This window comes from Dreissena polymorpha, chromosome 15, assembly GCF_020536995.1.
Source record: "Dreissena polymorpha isolate Duluth1 chromosome 15, UMN_Dpol_1.0, whole genome shotgun sequence".
In the NCBI taxonomy this organism is placed as follows: Eukaryota; Metazoa; Mollusca; class Bivalvia; order Myida; family Dreissenidae; genus Dreissena; species Dreissena polymorpha.
In genome coordinates, this window is record NC_068369.1 from 947648 (window position 1) to 971276 (window position 23629).

General features: G+C 34.1%; 1 protein-coding gene across 1 annotated transcript in view; it reads right to left on the reverse strand.

Annotated features, from left to right (window-relative positions):
• Positions 1–384: 384 nt before the first annotated feature.
• Positions 385–23629, reverse strand: part of LOC127860826 (serine/threonine-protein kinase PLK1-like) — a 45465-nt gene continuing 22220 nt past the window's right edge. Inside the window, exons 3-12 of the mRNA XM_052399119.1 lie at positions 20726–20842; positions 13555–13772; positions 13137–13232; positions 12210–12491; positions 9640–9854; positions 9223–9297; positions 7316–7478; positions 6666–6795; positions 6111–6230; positions 385–5701 (exon numbers count right to left, since the gene is read on the reverse strand). Coding sequence (XP_052255079.1) covers positions 5492–5701; positions 6111–6230; positions 6666–6795; positions 7316–7478; positions 9223–9297; positions 9640–9854; positions 12210–12491; positions 13137–13232; positions 13555–13772; positions 20726–20842 — 1626 coding nt within the window. The 3' untranslated portion in view covers positions 385–5491. The remainder of the gene's footprint in view (positions 5702–6110; positions 6231–6665; positions 6796–7315; positions 7479–9222; positions 9298–9639; positions 9855–12209; positions 12492–13136; positions 13233–13554; positions 13773–20725; positions 20843–23629) is intronic.

A 23629-nucleotide genomic window follows, 5' to 3' on the forward strand; every position in this document is an offset into this window, starting at 1 on the left:
AACGCAAAATAGCCTTAATATTGGTGATGTGCGAATATCGCAAACGAACCGGCTATGCGATATTTGATGAAACGCAAATTGCGATCAGATAAGCGATGTGCGATATTTTAGCAGTAAAATTGCGATGCGATCGTTGATGAAACGCGGCCCAGAATGGTTGATTTGTATTATATTTTTAAAACATTCCTCAGCATTTTGAATTGTTATATCGATATATATGATGACATGGGTGCAAAGATGTTTTATACTAGAACCTTGGCAAAATGTTCTAGATATATTATTTGAGATCATAGGGAGTTGAAAATCTATTAAAAACATCTTGTTAATTCAAAGCTCAAAAACACTGACACCCATAGAGGCTTTATGAACTGAAGAACAACAATAAACTTGTATTTATTTATCTTTATGTGAATTTATTTGAAACATCTTGTTTCAGTACATAATATAGTTCGCTAACAGTTTCAAAATAACATTTTAACTCGGCAACAAATACTCAAATACTCAAAAATCACAATGAACCGTATACACAAGTGCATGCATAACCCAAAATCATATCTTGTAACAAGCTAGTTCACCCACAAATAAGAAAATATTATAAGCCAAACTTGCTATTCTATCACAAGTGCTTGAAGTTGTTGCTTCTCAAAATAATGCAAAAAAAGTAACATGAAATATTTACATGCGATGAAACATTCACTATAGTGCAATCTACACACAGAATTGAAGTTCCTTGCTGTCACATACAACCTCTGCCATCACAGGAAAATCCTACCAGCTTTGGTAGGATTTTTTTTTTTGTTTTAGTATAAAATTACAAAAAGTGGTATCATTTTTCTTTTACATTTTGAAAATAGTGTATTTATTTAGGTTCATACTAAAACAAGAATATCAGTGAAACTGATGAATGCTCCCCGATGATGTGCTTTGTCAATGGATGTGTTAATAAGCTCCCCGATGATGTGCTTTGTCAATGTATGTGTTAATAAACACCTAAAAAATCTATTATTAGCCTCGGTGACCTTGACCCAGTGACCTCAAACCTCATCAAAAGGTAGAGGTCCATGCAAGGTACCTATATGCCAAATATGAAAGCGATTGGTAAAGTATTGAAGGCGCTATGAGAAACAGTAGCAAAAGTGTGACAGAAGGAAGTCTATTATTAGCCACGGTGACCTTGACCCCAGTGACCTCAAACCTCATCAAAATGTAGAGGTCCATGCAAGGTACCTACATGCCAAATATGAAATCGATTGGTTAAGTATTGAAGGCACTATGAGAAATGGTAGCTAAAGTGTGACAGAAGGAAGTCTATTATTAGCCTCGGTGACCTTGACCTCAGTGACCTCAAACCTCATCAAAAGGTAGAGGTCCATGCAAAGTACCTACATGCTAAATATGAATGCAATTGGTTAAGTATTGAAGGCGCTATGAGAAATGGCAGCAAAAGTGTGACAGAAGGAAGTCTATTATTAGCCTCGGTGACCTTCACCCCAGTGACCTCAAACCTCATCAAAAGGTAGAGGTCCATGCAAGGTACTTGCATGCCAAATATGAAAGCTATTTGTAAAGTATTGAAGGCGCTATGAGAAACGGTAGCAAAAGTGTGACGGAAGGAAGGAAGGAAGGAAGTAAGGAATAACGGAACTACAAACTGGCAACTATATGCTCCACCAAAAATATTTTCGGGGAGCATAAAAGAAAAATTATTGCACCATTCGGCGTGGCTATCATCATGTGGTTGATAATAAAGGCAGGGATAATAAAGGCAGGGATTTGATCCAGCTATGCTGGTTCCAGTCAAATATCTGCGCCAAGGTTGTCAATAGTGTACATTATCTTTCTCTACCATTTTTTTTTAAATCCCAAAGTTACCATAGTAAGGGATGCATTTAAATTCCGTGTGAATGCTGCCATGGCGTGACCAGCGCAAAACAAACTTGATCAAGCAAGGACTTCATTTGTGCATATGTAGCATTTATAATGCTTTCCCAAGACTTAAAAAAACAGGCACCTTATTGCTTGACAAGCACTTGAGTTAAACTACCACAACCGTAACTAAAGGATGGTGTGGTGGGTGTTATATGAGGTCAAATAGAGATTGCATAGGTTCCATATTAGACACTGCTCTATTGCTAAACTCTTAAATATTGTGCATAATATACAATTTAGTTTTTGCTATGTTCTATAATAATCATTGTGCATATATTTCAAAATACATGTCTCAGTTAAACACATTCACATGTGTTTCACCTAATTTGCTGCTATGGTTTGATGACAAATTTAATGCAAAACTAACCACAAGCCAAATAAACATGTAATTTTCAAATAGTATGCAAATGTCACATACACTGGATTGGTCCCTCAAATTTAACTGATTATCGTTAAAAAATAAAATTCAAACCATGGTCCACCACATTGAGGTAGAAAAAATGATTTTGTATGCAATAATTTGACCATTTTGTCCTGCCATTGTCCGTCTGTCTAAACAATTAGTACTTTAAACAGCTTTTTGTATACCAATAAAGTTGAAAAAAAAGGATTATTTACCAAAGTGATATTGACAAGTGACTTCAAACCAAATTTGCATCAATAACAAGTTATATTAAACTCTTTCAGTGCTGGAACCGAATTTTGAAGGCCTTTGCAAACAGTTTGGATCCAGATAAGACGCCACAGAACGTGGCTTCTCATCAGGATCCAAACTGGTTGCTATTCTGATAGTATTCTTTGAAAAAAAATCGAAGAAAATGCTAATTTTAGAAATGCAGCAAACGACATTTTAGCAGACGACGAAATTCCCAGCATGCAAAGGATTAACTCACAGACCGCTATTAGATAATCATGAAAGTCAATAATACGTTGCACTTTTATCATTAATTTATAGCTCAGTGACATGTCAGCTTAAAATATTCATCTAAAAAACAAATACCAAATTAACAATTTTTTCTTCGACACCACTGAAACTTTTGTTGCAATAACAAAATACCAATATTAATAATAATATAATTATCAATACATATAAAACAGTAGCAAGACTACAAACAAAGAATAGATAATTCAATTTGGATTTCTTTTGAATATTAGCAAAGTTTTTTCGCTCCTATATACATCTCAATACTAAAATGTATCCTTTAACAGAATTTCCAGTACCCACAGCATGGACACAAACAAAATAGTGAAACGTTCCAAAATATATTTAAAACACGATTAAACACATACAAGGTTGATAAAAATAAGAGATGTGACAACAAAATACATATGTACCTTGAATTGTGATGAAAAGTTGTATTTTCTGTACAGCTTCAGTGTTCATTCACTGACATTAGTAATAGTTATAATTGTATTAATTAATTTATTTATATTTATCTATCATTACTTATAAATAAATAAATACTACAAATCTGGAAATAATTATTGAAATGTTCACAAAGCAATGTCGACATAACATAAATGCAAAGATACAGAAAAGCAAAAATGTGGTGACTAATTATATGCAGATCAAACATTGCTCTGCCGTACATTATTTGCAGATCAAACATTGCTCTGCCGTACATTATTTGGATGCTATGAGATCAGTAGAAAATACTCACTGTAACCCTGGCATGCAGTCAGCCGCAGTATCATATAACCATACAAGAATATGTTGCTAAACATAAATGTTGCTGTGAAACATGAAATGCTTTATTTGTTTACTATATTTTCATTTAATAGAACATTGGTCCACCTGCTTTAAGGCAAATAAAAGACATTATTTTTCTGTATTGTTCTTTTCATCAATACTCATTTATGATATCAAGTAATTAAAGTATTCCCTTGAACTTGTCTCTCTGAACAAAGAAAGATACCATCATTAATACTTGGTTTTCTTGGTTTTTTTTCGAAAGGCATTTAATTGCTTAGCAACCAACCTTCCACGTTTGAAATATTAAATACAATATTTACTACAAAGACATTCAGGACTATATCAGCAGTAAATGAAGAAATAAAAAGGGAATGTGTTGCTATTTTCTTTAAAAAAAAACTTCACTAAGTTACAATTCACTTTTGTAATATTTTATTTTATGTGAAAATTGCCATCCTATGAACCAAAAGGGCTTACTTCCTTTTTAATCAATTTATTAATTATTATTTATTCATTATAAAATGCTGATTTGGATGCATCAAATTAATACTATGTTTTTCAAACATGTGTGTTTTGTTGTTTTTTGAAGAAAATATCATATGAGCATTTTTATTGACCATAAAAAGATAAATAATTCATTATTAATTCATCATTAATTCATTTTTTTAACTATGATCAGTAACATCATTTATTCTGCTTGACAAAGCCTGTGTATCACAAATGATTAAATGTTAACACATGACAAAGTAAAAGTATCATTTATCATCTACTAAAAACATACCACAAATTAGCATCAAAATCATAAACATGAATTTCATTCACATTCTCATTCTTGAAACATTTTCAAGACGTTTATAGCAGATTTGCATATACCTTGTGCAAATTACACTAAAATAATGTATCGAAAAATACCTATATACATGTACATATTAAAAACATGCTGAGCATTTTACAACAATTCATCATTCCATAGTCAAACAGAACACTTCGTGTTGCATGATGGGACTTTATACTATTGCCATCAATCACATTATTGCTTTTAAGTGTGAAAGACCATTTGAGACGACCCTTTATACCCACGTCACACTGCATGGGCAAATGGAGAAAGGGAGGCAATCTGTGAGCAACATACCAACAAAGTTACTCCAACATTTGTAAGTTCTCTCCCTTTTCATAAGTAAAAGTATCTATCACATCTTTGGTTATAAACAAAGAGAATGAGAAACTTTCTTGTTTCCCTGCTCTGTTGAATTTTTCAAAACCTTACCGGTACAACATTTCATCATGAGGGATCTTCATCCAAACCTTTGGAAATGATTTATTTTGTCCAGCTCAATATTCCATTACTGGGATACTGTCCTTGCCATGAAGAGCATTGTTATCACTTAATAAATAACATACACACTGTCACGGCACTTAATTGTCAGTCAAGGCACCATTTTCTGGTGATTTAGCTTTATACATAGTAATGAAAGACTTTGTAAACTTTGTGTGTATAAGATATTATAGGTTACACACAAAGCTGTGAGCCTGTGACCTGACCTCACTGCAAAACGCGGTCACTTTCCAGCAATACATGCCCTCCGCATGGATAGAGGACACTTCATCCGAATTGTTTCTCAAATTATTATGCCTTTATTTTGGCTGAACATCTGAAATCGCAAAATCTCAAGTGTCAATAATATAGATAAGATTTTGACTCCATAACAGTCTGTTACACACAAATACTTAAATAATCAACATTTGTCAATATTTGTCAAATATTGACAATATTTTTGCTTCAAAACAGTTAATAAATCTATCTCAAATAATATTGAACCCTCTAAAATTGACAGGACTTGTGTTCTATTCAAAAAGTCAGTAGCACACTCAAATATCGATGCCCTCAATATCAACAAGGTTTTTCAGCATGGCTCGCGCGAAGGTCATTCGGTCGAGAATGTCCCGCTGGCAGCCATCTTGGATGAGGTGAACCATGCTATAGGTGGTGGCACGACGTTCCTCGTCTATGTATGTCACAAAGTAGTCGTTCCGCATGTAACTCAGGATGATCTTTGTGTGGTCATCGAAAAAATTCACCTAAAATTTCAAAGAGTTGGGTATTTGGTTGTCACTGACTATGCATAAATTTCTATGATTTATAAAACTGAATTACATTCAAACAGTGCCATAAATAGTAAAGAAGTCATGATTATTTACAACGACCCCTTGCGATGTATGCAATATCACTTACCTAAAATTATTTTTGAGAAGATGAAGATAAACAAAATATTTTAAGCATTACATGTAAATAATCCCTGGATGGGTGAGTATTGATATATTTATCCAGTTTACCAGCTAAACAGGTTTAACATAAAGAACGCAAATTGCCTAATGGTATATTTGTTCAGATTATATCTCAGAGTTAACAGTCCTATTTTATATCTGTTATTTGAAGGTTTTATGTTCATGTTTTGCTTTACTTTTTTAGAGCACATCAGCACTATACCTGTAAAGTTCCATCATTGAGGTACAGCACTATGGCTTTGGCAGTCCTGAACCACTTCTTTAAGCAAAGGGAGCCAACACTGATGTCATCTGAGTCCTTTGAACACTCCAAGTTACCTCCCTTGAAATAAGTAAGAAATATTTTAAATTCAGTGACACAAACTTTCAACAAACCATTAACTCAATTTATTGTCATGAACATCATGTCCGTGTGAACAATGTAGATGACATGTTAATAACTTGTACTACTTAATTACTATGAGTTTATATTCTCTAAATTAAATAAAATATTAAAAACTACATATGAACCAAAATAAAAAAGAACTGGAATTTTAAAACAAAGAGAACTTTGTTGTAAAAATATGAAATAGTTAGAGACTTTTAAAAAATACATTAACCAGAAAAACATTCAAGTATCTTCTCTGCAATATAGGTGTTCGACATTCTGAACTTCATGTTAATAGAATTGTACACTTGAATGTAACTAATATCAAACGCTTGACACATGTACTGGTACCATTCCAGCAAACTGACGAAAAACTTGTGTAACACCAACCTGTATAAGATGTTCGTCCATGTATTTGGCAAAGTACATGAGCAGAGTTGTCTTCTTATCAAGGTCCTCTGGAGGTTGGTCTGCAGTAAATGCATTCAGGCGACCCGTCATGTCGTAATACTGCACAGACCTGCACGATAAGAAGATATAATAATCTGCATTTTTTAAAATAATTATTACCATAAAACACAATCTTGTAAAATATTGTTTAATACCTAAAACCAAAATAATGTGTAGAAAACTTAATAAGTAACCCTGAACAAAATGTAAAAAAATACTGAAAACAATGTCAAGTCCATATAAAAAAATAAGGATATTTAAAATTTGTGGTACGAGTCCAGACTGACAGAAGAAATGTTTTCTATTAAATCTTACATAACTGTGGTAAAAAGCTGGTGCATAATCTTTGGTAATCAAGTTTTATGTAAACAAAATAATAGACATCCAAGGGGTTAAATATATAATATATAACATATCTACATAATTGAGGCTATTTACTGATGTGTACCTATTTTTATTCATTTTGATATCTTAATATATATATATATATATATAATTCTTCAAGATTTGCTTAGTTTAAATATAAAATAATAAACCCTAAATGCGTGCAAATTACACAATACTAATGTAGTGACACAAATGCCACATACTTTCCATCTGGTGACAAAATGATCTTGGAAGTGTCATTGAAAAGAACGCCAATGGAATCGTTGGAGAGCTGGAAACCAAAGCCGTATTTGTTGGAATAGTCGACCCACTTGCTCACCCAGAGTATTGTCATGTCAGCAACAGGCTCTGGGTTCTTGACAACATCTGGAACAACCAAAATACACAAATAAGTATTCGTTTTGAGTTTAAACTCATTTATTTGAGCTTTTTTTGCATCAAAAGCCTTGGGCTTATAGACACTCTGGGAAGAACCAGTACTTGTTTTTCAGGTACTATTAGAGTCATTGTTTGAGACACTTTCAGACAGCAATAACCTTTCAGCAATTAGTTAATAACAAAAAAGTCCAATCTTGCTGATGTTTGCCCCTTGCCATGTAGTCTTAAGAAAAACTGATCAGACCTGAATTGTTTTTATCAATATTACGTGCCTGACGCTATCAGGCCATATGTAACTTCCCAATTTCTGGCTGCATATGTGAGATAAACCGGACATATTTCCCAGATAGAAGTTCGTATAAGATAGGGTAGGAAGCAAATTGAATAATTCATGCACAGGCCAGTAATTACTGCATCAAAAATGGGTCATATGCCATATACAGCCAACACAGCTCCAGACCAGCTTACACTTCAGCGGAAGAATTTTAAGCAAGCTCTAAGCGATGGATGGTCTATCATGATGTTTCATACCACAGACCATTGCTGTTTTGCTGTAAGCAACTAAAATCTTAAATATCAAAGATTCCAGACATTCTTTACATACAAACACTGATAAATTAGTAACAATATTTTTTTAACCATGTCTACGATACAAATGTAACTGGTACATAAATTATGTACGTGTTATCAAGAATATCTGCTTTTCTTGTTGAATACATAAGTATTAATACAGCCTTTTACGATATCGTCTTACCACAAAAAATGCATTTACTTTTTATTTTGGACCAATCACATTATAATCAAATAAAACAACATAGTACAAGCATGATGTAAATCTCTAATTTTAAGAGAAGTACTTCAAGACATGTTTGGAGATTATCTGGTCCTGATAAAATACCAGGCTTGAAGGAGCCAACAAATTTAAGAACATATCTTTGGGAACACATTTTATCTGATAAACCACCACCCCTGGAACTCCTTCAACCACATTGCTGATGAAATTCCTCATGAAATGTTGAATAGACAGGATCACTTGAAATTGAAACAAAGAAGAAGAAAATAATGTTTTTTTAATCTTTTTTTATAATTATTATTGAGTATACAGTGCTTTAAACATTAGTACAGCTAGATATATTTTATGGTTAATGCTGTAAATGCCTTCATGCTGAGACATATTTGAGTCTATTGGCTGGGTAGAACCAGCACCAGATATATTTAGAGAAAAGAAATTAGAATGAAACTCATATAGGGATCCTTCCGATGATCGCTCAATGTATGTAAACCTTTAAAATAATTTCTCTTAATTTTATTGACTTCAAGTATGAAATACAATTATGTTCTAAAAGTTGTTTCTTTATGGAAAAAATCAACTATGACAGTAATCTTTGTGCACCTTGAACCTGCAGTTGATGGGATAACAATGATTGTATTGCAAGTGGGTCACCAAAACAATGCTGTTCTGATACAATTCAAATGTTCAAAGATAAGATAAAAGTCATAACTACATGACTACATGTGGCCCTATCAACATGCAGGTGTTCGCAAGGTCACACTAATGAAATGAATTCAGCATAATTTTGAACTTGAAATATTTTTTATCTTTACTTGGTATTGATGGTGCATGATATGACTTAATTGCAGCAAAAAAGCCCTAATATCATGAGTAGGTGATATATGCATGATGGTCATACATGGTTACTGGTCTATTATTACTAAATTAACTGTTTGTTACCTTTAGGCATGTGTTCAAGGCAAGTTCCCAAGACATCTAGAAGATTGGCTGCTGAACGGGGTTTCGGAGACAGTTCTAGAAACAATATAAAAATTAAAATCAGCTTGACACAGAAATAGAAATTAATTAACAAATGATCTCAATAGTATTTCGAAATAAATATAAATAAAAACATAAAAAATAAGTGCATTATTTAAACCCATTTTAGAGGGATGGAATGCATAGTGTCTTGCACATTTACACTTCAATGTGATGACATATTTTGGGTTCAGTATTAGACATTTGTGCAAAGTTGAAGTAGTTTATTCCATGAACTTTAAACATACCATGCAGAATGATATTATAAACCCCAAAACTGCCCCTAATATCACCCCTCATTACATGAGCATAACATGAAAACGACATCAAAAGTCATACCTCTCATAGCAGGTGGGGAGTCAGATCGGTCGGAGCGTGTCGCCTCTGAGCCGGAATTTCGTCCACTCAAGCGGGACACGGGAATGAAGAAGTCGGGTGTGTGACGGCCTTTAGAAGACACGGGACGGCTGCTGAGTTCAAGGTCACGGATTGGAGAGGTTATCCTCTCCACACCTTGGTCTGCCTTGTGCTCTATACCAGCGTAGGACTTGGGCCTGAAACAATTTAGTGAAGGTTTATTAAGATTTTTTGTCACTGATAAATGTAAAATACATTAGGATGCTTGTAAGTGATACTGAATACGTGATAATGATTAATTTGAAATAAAGATTACTGTAATATGAGTGGGAATTAAAAAAAACCCATAAAATTTCAAGCACTTATAGAACTTAACAGACACAAAAACTTTCTCAATTCAGAGTCTTGGGTCTGAGCAAGAAACAGTTTGTAAACACACATAAAAAAATGTGCATTTTTCTGATGTGTACACATTAGTTATGATGATCTAGCGTCTAATGTGGTACAAAATTAGCACCATAAAAATGAACAAGGGACAAAATTGTCACAAAACCAGGTTTTCATTGTGAAAAAAAATCTGATAAAGGGAGACAACTCAAACTGAACTTTTGAAATGAACAAAGAAAATTAACCCCCTTTGTAAGTTTGTTTTAAAATAAATCTATTTTTAGTCGTGGCGACCTTGACATTGGAGATATGCACATGAATTTTTTTTTTTTGACCTTTGACCATGAAGGATGACCTTGACCTTTCACCACTAAAAATGTGCAGCTTCATAAGATACACATGCATGGCAAATATCAAGTTGCTATCTTCAATATTGCAAAAGTTATGAGCAACATTAAAGTTTTCGGACGGACACACGGACTGACGGACGGACGGACAAAATTTGTGTGCGTATGGAAAGGCGTTGTCCATATACACATGCATACCAAATATGAAGGTTATATCTCAAGGGACATTTATGGCCATTTTTGACCTTTGAACTCAAAGTGTGACCTTGACCTTGGAGATATCGACGTAATTATTTCGCGCGACACACCGTCCAATGATGGTGAACAAATGTGCCAAATGATTTTAAAATCTGACAATGAACGACATAGTTATGGCTCGGACAAGCTCATTTATGGCCATTTTTGACCTATGAACTCTAAGTGTGACCTTGACCTTGGAGATATCGACGTAATTATTTCGCGCGACACACCGTCCAATGATGGTGAACAAATGTGCCACATAATTTTAAAATCTGACAATGAACGACATAGTTATGGCCCGGACAAGCTTGTTCCGCCAGCCCGCCAGCCAGCCCGCCAGCCAGCCCGCCAGCCAGCCAGCCAGCCAGCCCGCCCGCATTCGCCAATCTAATAACCAGTTTTTTCCTTCGGAAAACCCGGTTAATAATGAAGTCTGTGAAATCAGACCAACACTATAAGTATGATACTGTATGCCTCTGTGCTATCTTCCAATCTGCAGTACTTTGAAATAATGATATCTTTTCAAGTGTCATGTTATCATGTCTCAGATACCCCTTTGCAATTATTTTGTTCCTCTTTCTTTGTTCTAAACTATGCATTATTGTCCTACAGATAAAACGCATGTTTGCATAATCAATAGGCGTCAGAAAAATGAATGAATATTTAAACTTGCATCTCTCGAAACATTCGTGCTAAACTCCCATAGTCTGGAATACCACTATAGAATCTAACAGATAAACGCATTTTCTACATTCTTCTCTATTGTGCTCAATCTTTTTGTCTGTAGAATTTATAACAACTTTCAATGAAATAATTACATGATAAAATGAACACAAACACTTCAAATATGCCTATGAAATATTTATCATGAATATAACAATATTGGATCAATATTATTGAGCCACAAAAATGACTTGCAAACTGTATGGATAAGCATTATTTTGAAACCAACCGATCGTTTTCAATCAACTTGTCTATATGGGGTTTGCAATAATAATAACGCAATTTTATATTTGCTCCATTGATGTCAACTATATACCTTAGTTAGAAATCAATAAAACTGAATTGCTTTAAAAACATCATAACACATAAATTGGCTGTAAAACAACATCTAAGCAAACAAATGGCTTTTAATTTGTACAGCTTAAATGACTTTGAATACCTTAATTGTCTAGACAGCCTTGTAGATCAATATCCTTCCATAAAAACCAAAAATATGTCAAATCAATACAACTAGATGTGCATTGCAATAGAATGTTTTCTATACCGGTATCTAAAACCAAGAATCAGATGGGAATATAAAATTTGACATGTATACATATTAAATCTGTATTTAGTGCCAGTTGTGCATGACTATGTATATCTATGTATAAAGGCATTCACTTACTGTTTACTAAATTCAAATTGTTAATGAAATCCTGAATATATTTTTTTTCTTCCACTAAATTGAATTTTAAACTTCTTTGTGTAAATATACTGTCATGCCTAAAAATCTAATGGAATGTTACAAACTTCAACCATCAAGTGACATGGTTGGATAATTTTGGTCATTAGCATCAACTGTGAAAGTACACCCACCTAGGAAAGCGTTGTTGGCCGGACGGATGATATCGGGGTGCTTCTGTACAACAAGACGTCGATAATCTCGTTGGATGTGGACCGCTAGAGAAGAACTCGTCTATGAGAATATTGTCGAGACTTGGTCTCAGCTCGGGTTCGTGAGTTAAACACTTTGTGATTAAGTTCCGGGCTTGAGGTGACACCCAGTCCGGTATGGAGAACCGGTTTTCAGTAATCCGGATGTAAGTCTCTTTGAGGGTGGCTGTTTCAAATGGTGGGTGACCTACTAGCAAGGCATACCTGGAAATAGGCAAAATTGCAACTGATGTCAACTATATAGAGAAATAAATACAAACAATTCACATAATATTTTATCACATTCTATACCCTGTTTCCCATGTAATACAACCATTACAAATTATTTTATATTACACATGTGTAATACAACATTTTTAAGCGTTTTCATTGGCTAAGTTTTCGTTTATTGACCAATCGCATTTTGTTATTTTGCTGAAATGACGTTGTAACTTAAAATGACGTCACAAAATGTAAACAACATTCGGGATTAATCATTATGTTTGCGTAAATATTTCTTTAATTTGCTCATTTAAAAGCATGTGATAAAAAAGATCTGACACTCGTTGTCATGTCATACCATATTTTATTAAACTCGTCCAGGAAATTCGTTAGTAAGCTCGCCAAAAGCTCGCTAACTAACAAAATTCCTGAAATCGTATAATAAAATATGGTATGATATGACAACTCGTGCCAGATACTATATATATCAATCAGAATTGATCAATATTATATGTGGTTTTGTTTCTTTCTATTTTTTAATTGTGATAAAAAAACATGTTTATTGTGATAACCTTTCAACAATGTCTATGCCATGGGCGCATACTTGACACAAAACAACAACATAGGCCAGAAAGTTCAAAGACATACATGACACAACCGAGGGCCCATATATCTGCTTCATAGCTGTGGCCTTTCTTCTGTAGCACCTCAGGGGCGATGTAGTTGGGTGTACCACACACTGTCCTGCAATAGACAAACAGATTGTTTTGTAATAGTTATAAACAGATCAGGAGTGGAGTTTGCAAAAAAATGCCAGCTTTTATCCTTTAACACTGAAATATACACATTTACACGTTTGTAGTCCCTTAGAAAACCAAATTAAATTTCTGCTAATTCAAGTTATAAAACTTTCATTTTCAAGACTTAGATACTCATGAGTTGCAAAAAGCATCAAACCTGAACAAATAGCGAGTTACTCACAGGCTGTTTTGGATTTATGCTGGTTGCATATAGCCATTTTCACTTTGCTTTTTAGTGGGAAAGGGTCAAATTATTTTCAACCTACATTTTCTTTTCTCCCCGATATTCAACGCGTGTTGCGAGACCAAAGTCTGCAATTTTGACGTCCATATCGTCGTTGAGAAGCATGTTTCCCAGCTTGAGATCCCGATGGATGATGTTATTGTTGTGGATATACTTGGTGCCCTCAACCAGTTGACCCATGAAGTGGCGAACTTCAGGCTCTGTGAGCGTTTTTCGATGTTTCAGCATATAAACAAGTGACTGAAAATGGACAAGACATATGTTTAAAATTAAATATTTTAACAAAGAATGTAAAGAATGTGTTGTTGTTTTTACTGAAACTGCTGCATCTGTGTTTTTCTGAATCATATACTATACACATTCTCAAAAAAACCCATATAAACAATATTGAGAATATTGAAATCCCATGTATATTTTTTTTTAATATGTGGGAGTATACATAAATAACAGATTTTGTTTATTAAAAGAATATCACAGGGACACATAATCATGTTTTCAAATGAGAAAAACAACACACAAAGGACCCATGGAGGATAAAACCAGGGCTTCATCTTGATAGGATAACAAAGAACTAGCTCTACAGATCAGCTGTTGGACATGCCTTACATGCACATCACAGCATTTCTTGCATGCTTTATATTGCCAAGTCTATACATTCAAAATGTTGTGACAAAATAAACAAGAACAGTTACTGAAATCAGGTGAGGAAAACTGGTGTCTTTCTTATGCTATCCTGAGTCTATTTTATGAGGATGTCCTGTCAACAAATTTATCCCAGTAGATTTATGATGAGTCACCCATTCATTTCATAAGCTTTATAAATAAACTGACAAAACTTCAAAGCGCTTGAAGGAAATAGTTTCGTGGGGGTTATCATGTGTCAAATTTTCTGGGTGTAAATTGCTGCTCATAAAACAGATGTTATCAGTGCCAACCCAGTGATGCATGTTTGGAAAACGGTCATCTAATTACAAACAAATATCCCATGGAGGACATGCTCAACAGAACACCAACAATTCATTCAGAAGTTCACGCCTATATTTCACCACATCAAACAGCAGACCATTTATATTAAATCTAGCTATTTACCATTTTTATGGTCACTGTTATCATGATGGTGACAATGCTGTGCTTACTCCGGTATACCCTGGTTAGAAGTTTGCTAAATAAAGTGAAATTACGACTGTGTACGACTTTCAACTGTGTGGTTACCCACACACACACACTCATACAAAAGTAATTATGTAGGTCTACTTGTTTCGCAGATGAATAATTCAGCATTTTTTGTTAAGACATAACATTTTGTCCAAGTTGACAACAAAAGAAATCAATTTAAACCGAAATTGACATTTAATGCTGCTTAATTTATGTCAGTTCTAAATTACTGAGTGTTTCATGCACATCTGTATAGAAAGCAAGTCTTGTAACTCACACCATCCCTTAATGACAGTATCAAATACACATTGTATGCATTTAATTGCACACTTTAATATGCACACAAATACAAAACAGTGAAAAATATAAGCAAAATTTTCAGACAAAGCAACTTTTGAAAGAAAAACAAATAATTTTTATAAAAGCTGAGGTTAAAACATTAAAACACGGGATTAAGACCAAGGCATTGCTTATTGTTGTGAGGATAGTTCCCACGCTTGTCATATCTTGACATAATAACAGCTGACGATATGAAAATCTGGCAATACTTTGTTCAGCTTAAGATACAAATTTCACACTTTATGATTTTCAAGCGTTCCCTTCATTGATAGACAGCATTATATGGTGGAGTGACAAGCTGGCGTATCAGAGATACTTTTTGGAAAGAGATACAAGAGTTCTGAATGGATCACACATTTTTGGGAGTTCCTCTGGCACATTTATGTAGTTATTACATCTTTATTACGTTTCCAACTGTGTTCTCCCATTGAAAACCCTAGTACATTGCATCACATGGCAAAACATTATTAAGAGATGAATAAGTGTAAATATGTCAAAATGACAATTTTTTTTCGATGTGTGGGTTTAAAGTGTTGTCTTTAAGCAAGTTAATAAAGAATCGTGTGCTCTGTCCTAAGACAGTCAGCACAGACTTATATTGGACTTCACTCTCCATTTAAACTGGATTTTCTCTAAGAAAAAACTTCCTTTTAATAAAAAACAATAACACATTATTTTATATGCCTGCATTAAGCCCCATTTTCCCAGAGCTCGGCTCATTTTCTACAGATGACAGAGTTTAAACTTAACACAAGAAATTCTGCATATAAGGACATTTAGATTAAGAACATAAAACAAACATGGTGAATAGAAGGTTTTACAATTGACATTATAAGCAATCAGTATTCTTTATATTTAACCATATATGTTCAGTAATGTTTCAGCTATTAGGTCATAGTTCGATCAAATCCACATTTTATGCAGTGGGGGTTGATTAATGTTTGCTTATTCGTGGTGACAAGATAGGATATCTGTATATCATGCTCCATATTTGTGTAAATATTGCAGCGACATATCAACACTTCATCAGCAGTGTTTATCATTTTTATCTAGTAGCCAGTTACCTTATTACAATACCTAGCATACAATTAATAAAACAATTAGACTGAATACTATTCAATTAATACTGCTAATATTAACATGGAATACAATATGTAGAATGTTATAAAGACTTCCATGAAAAGAAGAGAATATGAATTTAGCATGATATCTGTTTATATCACCCAAAATATTGCAAAACAGTTGTACCCATTTGATTATCGTTAATACATGCAAAAGTGCTTTAAGTAACGTTTGTTTAGAATTAAACTGCTTAATATCATTAAAATTGATCGTTTACTTTACAACATAATGCAAATTTGTCCTTCAAGTTTTACAAGTACAAAAACATAATCCATTATTAAATTTACTACAATAATAACCACCAAAATTTGACAATTTTCCTCTATTTTATTAGAAAATAATTCAACAATTACATCAGCATTAGCAGAGCAGATAAAAAGACAAGAATTTCCTTTTGTAACAAAACAATTATTTTCTGTTGAGTGACTTGGTGAAAAGAAATTACAGCAGCTAAAATTGACACCTTTGAGAGGTCTAACATTGGTAAGCCCCAGTAGTAAAACATTGTGTAGGTTTTATAGAATAGTGAAGAAAGACTTTCTTTGAATACTGATAATTGTGAAATATGTGTGATCTTTTAGTTAAAAAATGAACAAAAAGTGTCCTTGAAGAATAAAATGAATAATTATGACTTATGAGGACTTTTTCATTTATTTTTTTACTGATATGTTAGTTATGTGATAAGAGATCAGTGTGGGGGAAAATGTAAATCCTTATTAACATTCCCTCATGATTAATTTAGACACTATCTGTAACCACCATCTATCAACTGAACTGCTCAGACTCAGAAGCAGAAATAGAAATCCTCAATGAAACATCAAAGATATCAGTACACATCAAATATATAGAATATCTGCATGAAGACGTTGAACCCTAGAACATCATCATGTATATTATATGAGCCGAGTCATGCTAAAACTGGGTTTAATGTCCTATGTGACCAGCATAGCCCTAGACCCGCCTGCGCAATCCTAGTCAGAAGCTATGCTGTACACCAAAAGTCATGCAAGGTTTTGCAGTCTCAGGGTAGTCCCAGACCAGATTGGACGCTTGGCAGAAGACATATTTAGCCCTTTGCATGCTGGGAAATTTGTCATATGCTAAAATGTCGTCTGCTGAATTTCTAAAATTTGCATTTTCTTCGATTTTTTTCAAAGAACACTATCAGAATAGCAAACAGTTTGGATCCCGATGAGACGCCACGTTCTGTGGCGTCTCATCTGGATCCAAACTGTTTGCAAAGGCCTTCAAAATCCGGTTCCCGCACTGAAAGGGTTAAGCATGGTGTGGCTCTTGTTATTGGCTAAAATATACCATCCCTCATTGTATAGGCCAATTGGTCACTTGCCTTAAATAATGTAAAGCCTAGTATTGACCAATGGTTTTGAATTGTCATTATTCCTTTTTTATTTAAGGTATATGGCAGAGAATGGGCTATATGTTATACTTTTGAAAAGCAATTGTGTTCAACAAATCTGGCTGTAATGTTGATTGGTTTCATGTCATATTTCAGGTTTACACATATCCCCTAGCTATAATAGTTCAAATAGTTAGGTTTCTAGTTTTCCAACTGAATTCAGTATTAATAATACTGATTTGTCAAATTGTACATTGCAATCGCATTCTTGAAATGGTCTCATACACATGCAAATACTGTAAATGAATACAACTACTGAAAAAGCATACTTGACAAGATGTGTTTGTGAAACACAATGTCCCCCTATATGACATTTGACCTTGAAGGATGACCTTGACCTTGACCCTTCACCACTCAAAATGTGCAGCTCCATGAGATACACATGCATGTCAAATATAAAATTGCTAGCTTCAATATTACAGAAGTTACATTACATGAGCAATTTTGACCCATAAATTTGACCTAGAAGGATGACCTTGACCTTGACCTTTCACCACTCAAAATGTGCAGCTCCATGAGATACACATGCATGCCAAATATCAAATTGCTATCTTCAATATTGCAAAAGTATTCGTAAAATAAGAGATTTGGGCCACATATATTTGACCTCTGACCTTGAAGGATGACCTTGACCTTTCACCACTCAAAATGTGCAGCTCCATGAGATACACATGCATGCCAAATATCAAGTTGCTATATTCAATATAGCAAAAGTTATTGCAAAATGTTAAAGTTGGCGCAAACCAACCAACCAACAGACCAACCAACAGACAGGGCAAAAACAATATGTCCCCCACTACTATAGTGGGGGACATAAAAAGTGTATAACACAAACTCTTAAGAAAAGAAACCTTCCAAAATGTATAAGGTGCAATAGCTGTGTTACTGTATTTTCAATTCTTTAAAGTCAGGGTAAAAAAAAAAATTCAACAAATTTATAATGGACTTGTCTGCAGAACAAATACAGAAATGATTTCATTCATGTGCGCTGAAACCATTTTTCGTTGATCAAAAGTCAATTTACAATTCAGCTCTGAAAGCAAGGTTAAAAGATTATCATTTCTGAATGAGACCACGTTTGAGAGGGAGCAATCTTACAGAATGTGAAGTGATAAAGCATGTTCACAAAGACCTTTTTGTAGAAACATCTTAAATCTTTTAAGGACATTTTTTTCATAAGACCCACATTAGAGCTTCCGTTGTACATGACAGTGTTTTATTGCAAGTGATATCAGTAACAGTGTGACCTGTCACCCTAATTCCTTGACGTCTGTCTGGCTGTTGAATCGGTGTTCAATTCTTTTCTTAACTCTTTTGATCAGTGCTGGAACCAAATTTTGAAGGCCTTTGCAAACAGTTTGGATCCAGATGAAATGCCACAGAACATGGCGTCTCATCAGGATCCAAACTGTTTGCTATTCTGATAGTGTTCTTTGCTAATTTTAGAAATTCAGCAGTTGACATTTTAGCAGACGACAAATTTCCCAGCATGCAAAGGGTTAAGGGTACATACATCATAACAGAAAACTGCTGACAACCTTCATAAATATAGTATGAGCAGTATAGTTCATGCCAAACAAACATTAATTATTTCACAGTACGCAGATTTCCAATATCAACAAACATGGGTGATCACATTGCTAGCCATCACTCTTGTAACTTCAGCGTTCAATGGACTGAGGGAGACTAGACACAATTCAAGTCATGTATTGTTTCCAATCAGCTAGCACAGGCCATGAATAACCTATAATTCATATAACTTCTACCTATATACACTGTAACTCCAATGTAACGCAGATGAAGGGGTCCAAGCCACAGAACAGCGTTTTAAACGGACAGCGTTATAAGTTTTGAACTCATTTATTGCAGGGTGCTATAAAAACAGGCGTAGTATAGCCTACATATATAGGTCCTGTTCATTGCCATGCTGTGTTGTCATTCGTCAATACATGCATATAAACCGAATCGTATCAATAACAGTATACATACCACTTTTCTTATGTGCAAATTTATCCGATAATCCAATAAAATTACAGCATCACTTACAAAAAAATAATCTTTATGTTTAAGAATTTCATAAACATAACCATAAGCATACGCCATTTTTTAGCAGTGTAAAGAGTACAGTGCGTTATGGGGCAGAGCTTTCATTGGACGAGCGAATTTAAATTGAGATTGAATGCAATACGATACATGTACAAAGAAATATTTTATTGTATCATAAGCGTCATGTAAAAAATGTGCTTCCTGGGGACTTTCTGATACAGGGCAAAAATGAAAATGAAACTCTGTTAACAATTACACTGCGTTAGCATGTAAATAAATCGTCTTGATTATTTAATTAATTTCTCGTACACGTTCTGCAAAATGAAATGCCTTAATACTAAAATGATAATGAAATGTCAGGAAACTTGTTTTATACTGTGCGACAAACTGCAATCATATCAAAGTAAGAATGTTTTAATCGTTTTGAATAACTATAATTTGCTAATTATTCGACTTGCACTTATGTTAGTGAAATTAGCGCACCGAACCGCTCTTACAGGGAATACATGTAATAAAGACTGACATGCAAATTTTTCACATCTTTATTGACATTACACAACAGATTAACACCAATTAGCTGTCAGTGTCGTTTAACTTCTAAGCGATTAAAATCGGTTAAACGTACGTTTGAATAAAGCGGTCAAGATGTGATCTTTGAATTTTCTGAAAATACATTAAGTTGCATTACACGGATTTAAATAAAAAATGGAAGGTTGGAGAAAAAAACGGGATTCAAGCAGCCCCCCCCCCCCCCCCGCCCCCCCCCCCGGTTTTTTGGACACAGCGTATAACAGAGCGCGTTATATTGGAGTTACAGTGTATAATGTTTAAATTACTAGAGCTTTTCACACATATCACATATGACTTGCGCTCCCACACCGCTCGGTCAGCCAAGTTCAAGGGCACATATCTCGGGAATGTGTGGATCATTAGGCCTTTAAAAATGTGTCCTGCATATCTATACATCATGGCAGACATACTTGATGTTTGACTTAAATCGCTTGAGACAAATGGGCGTACATTGCTTCACAAATTTACACTATATAAATATAATATTTTACTATGATGAAAAAAGATGCTGTACTTTGAAAAACAGACCAGGCTAACATAATACCTTTCTACTGCAGTTTTCCAGCACTATGTACACATTCTCGTCATCTTCAAAGAAGCTGTGGAACTCCACGACGTTTCTGTGCTTTAAATAGCGCTGCAACTCAACCTCTCGCATGATCTTGAAAAAGAACAGTACGCAATACTTTCAACAGTAAAATAGAAAGTTAATAAAATAGTCAGATCTCATACAAGTGTTAAAATTACTAGTATGTGAATTCAGGGTTTGTCATATCGCCCCATTAGTGCAAGAAGGTATCATGTGACATACAAATTAAAAGGTACATGGTACCTTTTTGCACCCACAGGTCGATATAATTTGAAATATTTTATCTGAAAAAAATAAAATATTGCGATATATACCAATATAATAACTTAACAAGACCATAACAATAACAACATGTCTACCCTATCACGACATACATATGAGGGAACAACAGCGGTCACGAGACAGGATTTCATGTTGTATAGACTCTAGCTCCAATATATTTGAGGTCTCTAGTACTATTTCAAAATACAACAGTTTTGACTTTTTTATATTTATCTGCCCTTTCTCCCTTTTTCTCCTGAGCTCAACTGTTGCAGATACCTCCATTCTGCTGCAGACATTTTCTTGATCTTGATGATCTAAATGTTTGAATACCACAATTACAAGTCGGCAGTAAATAGAATACTCTGCCTTCATTATACCAGGTGCTGCTTTATTAGGGTTACCAAATTCATGAACATTGATTTGGGTGTTCAATTATTTATCTTTGCTTTCATATAGAATTTCAGCCATAAAGAAATTTAATGAGCTTTTAAACAGCTTATGTTCAAAAACATTTTGTATTGCAGATGATGTGATAGAATTCTGCTATCAAATATTAACATTTTATGACCATGCAACATAGCTGAAATTTTTCCTGTGTTTTTTAAAGAATTGATTTTAATGTTCTCAAATTCTAAACATTCTGAATAATTATCAGCCAGCATTGTGTCAGCAATAAAGAAATTGTGCTTTCACTGCACATAATGTGGTTGGACCTTGTAATCGGAATGCACCATTAGCAGTAGCTGGCCCATTAACTAAGGCAGATCTTTTGGTTGAAATTGGGAGTGCAGATTTAATGACAACCATGCATGTCTGTTGCAGCAAGTATGCCATTATGAAGTTCCTTTCCCACAATTCCTTGCACATAGTAAGCAAAGGGAAGAATATGACTTCCTTGGTATGAAATACAGAAACCTTTTCAACAGGAATGTCTAAATTTAGAAACTTTTCTTAAACAAAATTTGCACTTTTCACTATTTAATATCTGGTTAAAATCCTCAATTTTTGCTGTGTAAATTATAGTTATATGAATATTTGATTGCATGCATCACCCTTGGTGATTGGGCTTACTTTTTCAAATAATGCTCATTATACATTATTTTGAATGCTGACTCATTTGAAAGTTGTTACATGGCATTATTAATCAGCTGTGGGTCATTATTGTTGTACACTAAACGAGCATGTTGCACAATATATACTTGACATTAACTCCCCTTCACAATAGCAAGTCCACATCACTTGTTATCAAAAATACATTCAAAGTTTGCTTGTATCCCGGCAACAGAGTTTGTGGCTTTGACATTACGTCATAAATGCATTGAACAACAAACTACTTACCTACAGTGCTGTACTTAAATATTAAATGCCTTATCACAGTTACATTAGGCATTTTATCAAACCAATTATGAAAATTGTTTATCTTGAAAGCCTTTAATTCAATTTTGACAGAGTGATGGTTGCTAGGTGATCAGTGAGACAGTATCAAGTCTGCAGAAGTGGTTCATCTATTTCATCTAACCCTGCTAATGATTGTTCCAGATGCTTAATAAAGTAATCTATTTTCACTGCTGCAAGTCTTGAAAAACTCCCAGAAGTTGAGTGTTAATACTCATTAATATGACCAACGCCCCTGGATACAGCCCTAAATTTCCGCACCCCCTTTGCTTCCCCCTACCCAACCCAACGGGTAACACCTTGAAGAATGCCTAATCCATAAAACACAACATTAATGTGATATTAACCAACAGGTTTGGCTATAAGATGTGATTTTTCAATGATAATGAATGATTTGCTTGAATAATTTGACATGAGAGATAGAACATGGTCAAAATTAATGTCTTAATAATTGTTTTTCTTTATAATTGGTCAATTTGTTTTCAAATGGATTTTTAATTTATGGAAATGGGAGAAAACAGCATACACTTGTCAGCACATTCCATTCATATAATTGCATGATTATCATAAATAAAAATATTTAATTATGTTATTACATAGATAAGCATTGCAAGTGGCAATTTGTCCAGCATAAAGTGTGGATTTAGATTACTAAATATACCCCTTATTATAAAAACCTTCGACACTCGTGATTCAGTAACAGACAATGTTTAAACCCACATTCCACCGATACTTATTGATCACAGGTGAATCATACAGGACTCAGAAACTCTGTTATGCTTCATAGATTTTCTATCACTAAGAATTTTGTTAAACCCCATTCAATTAAAAATCTTGTCATCAATATGTACTTTGGTCAAAAAGACCATTCTGCCCAAGAGTTCAAGTGGTATTAACATTTTAAATTTAAATCCAAACAAAATGGATTAATATTTAGTTGTCTAGTTTGGCAAGCTGCAGTCTATTAGACATTCACATGGGAGTTTATCTGATAGACAAAGGAAGCGGACCAGAAACTTGTATCAGATTATGTATTTGAAATATATTAACTAAAACAGAATGTACAGAAATAAGGTATATGGTGACACATTGTTAGTGTATTTATACACTCTGTTTACTGCTGTTAAACATATACCACACATGCAACATTAATTTCCTTTAAAGGGTACATCAAAATGAAAAAATTTGATAATGATATTT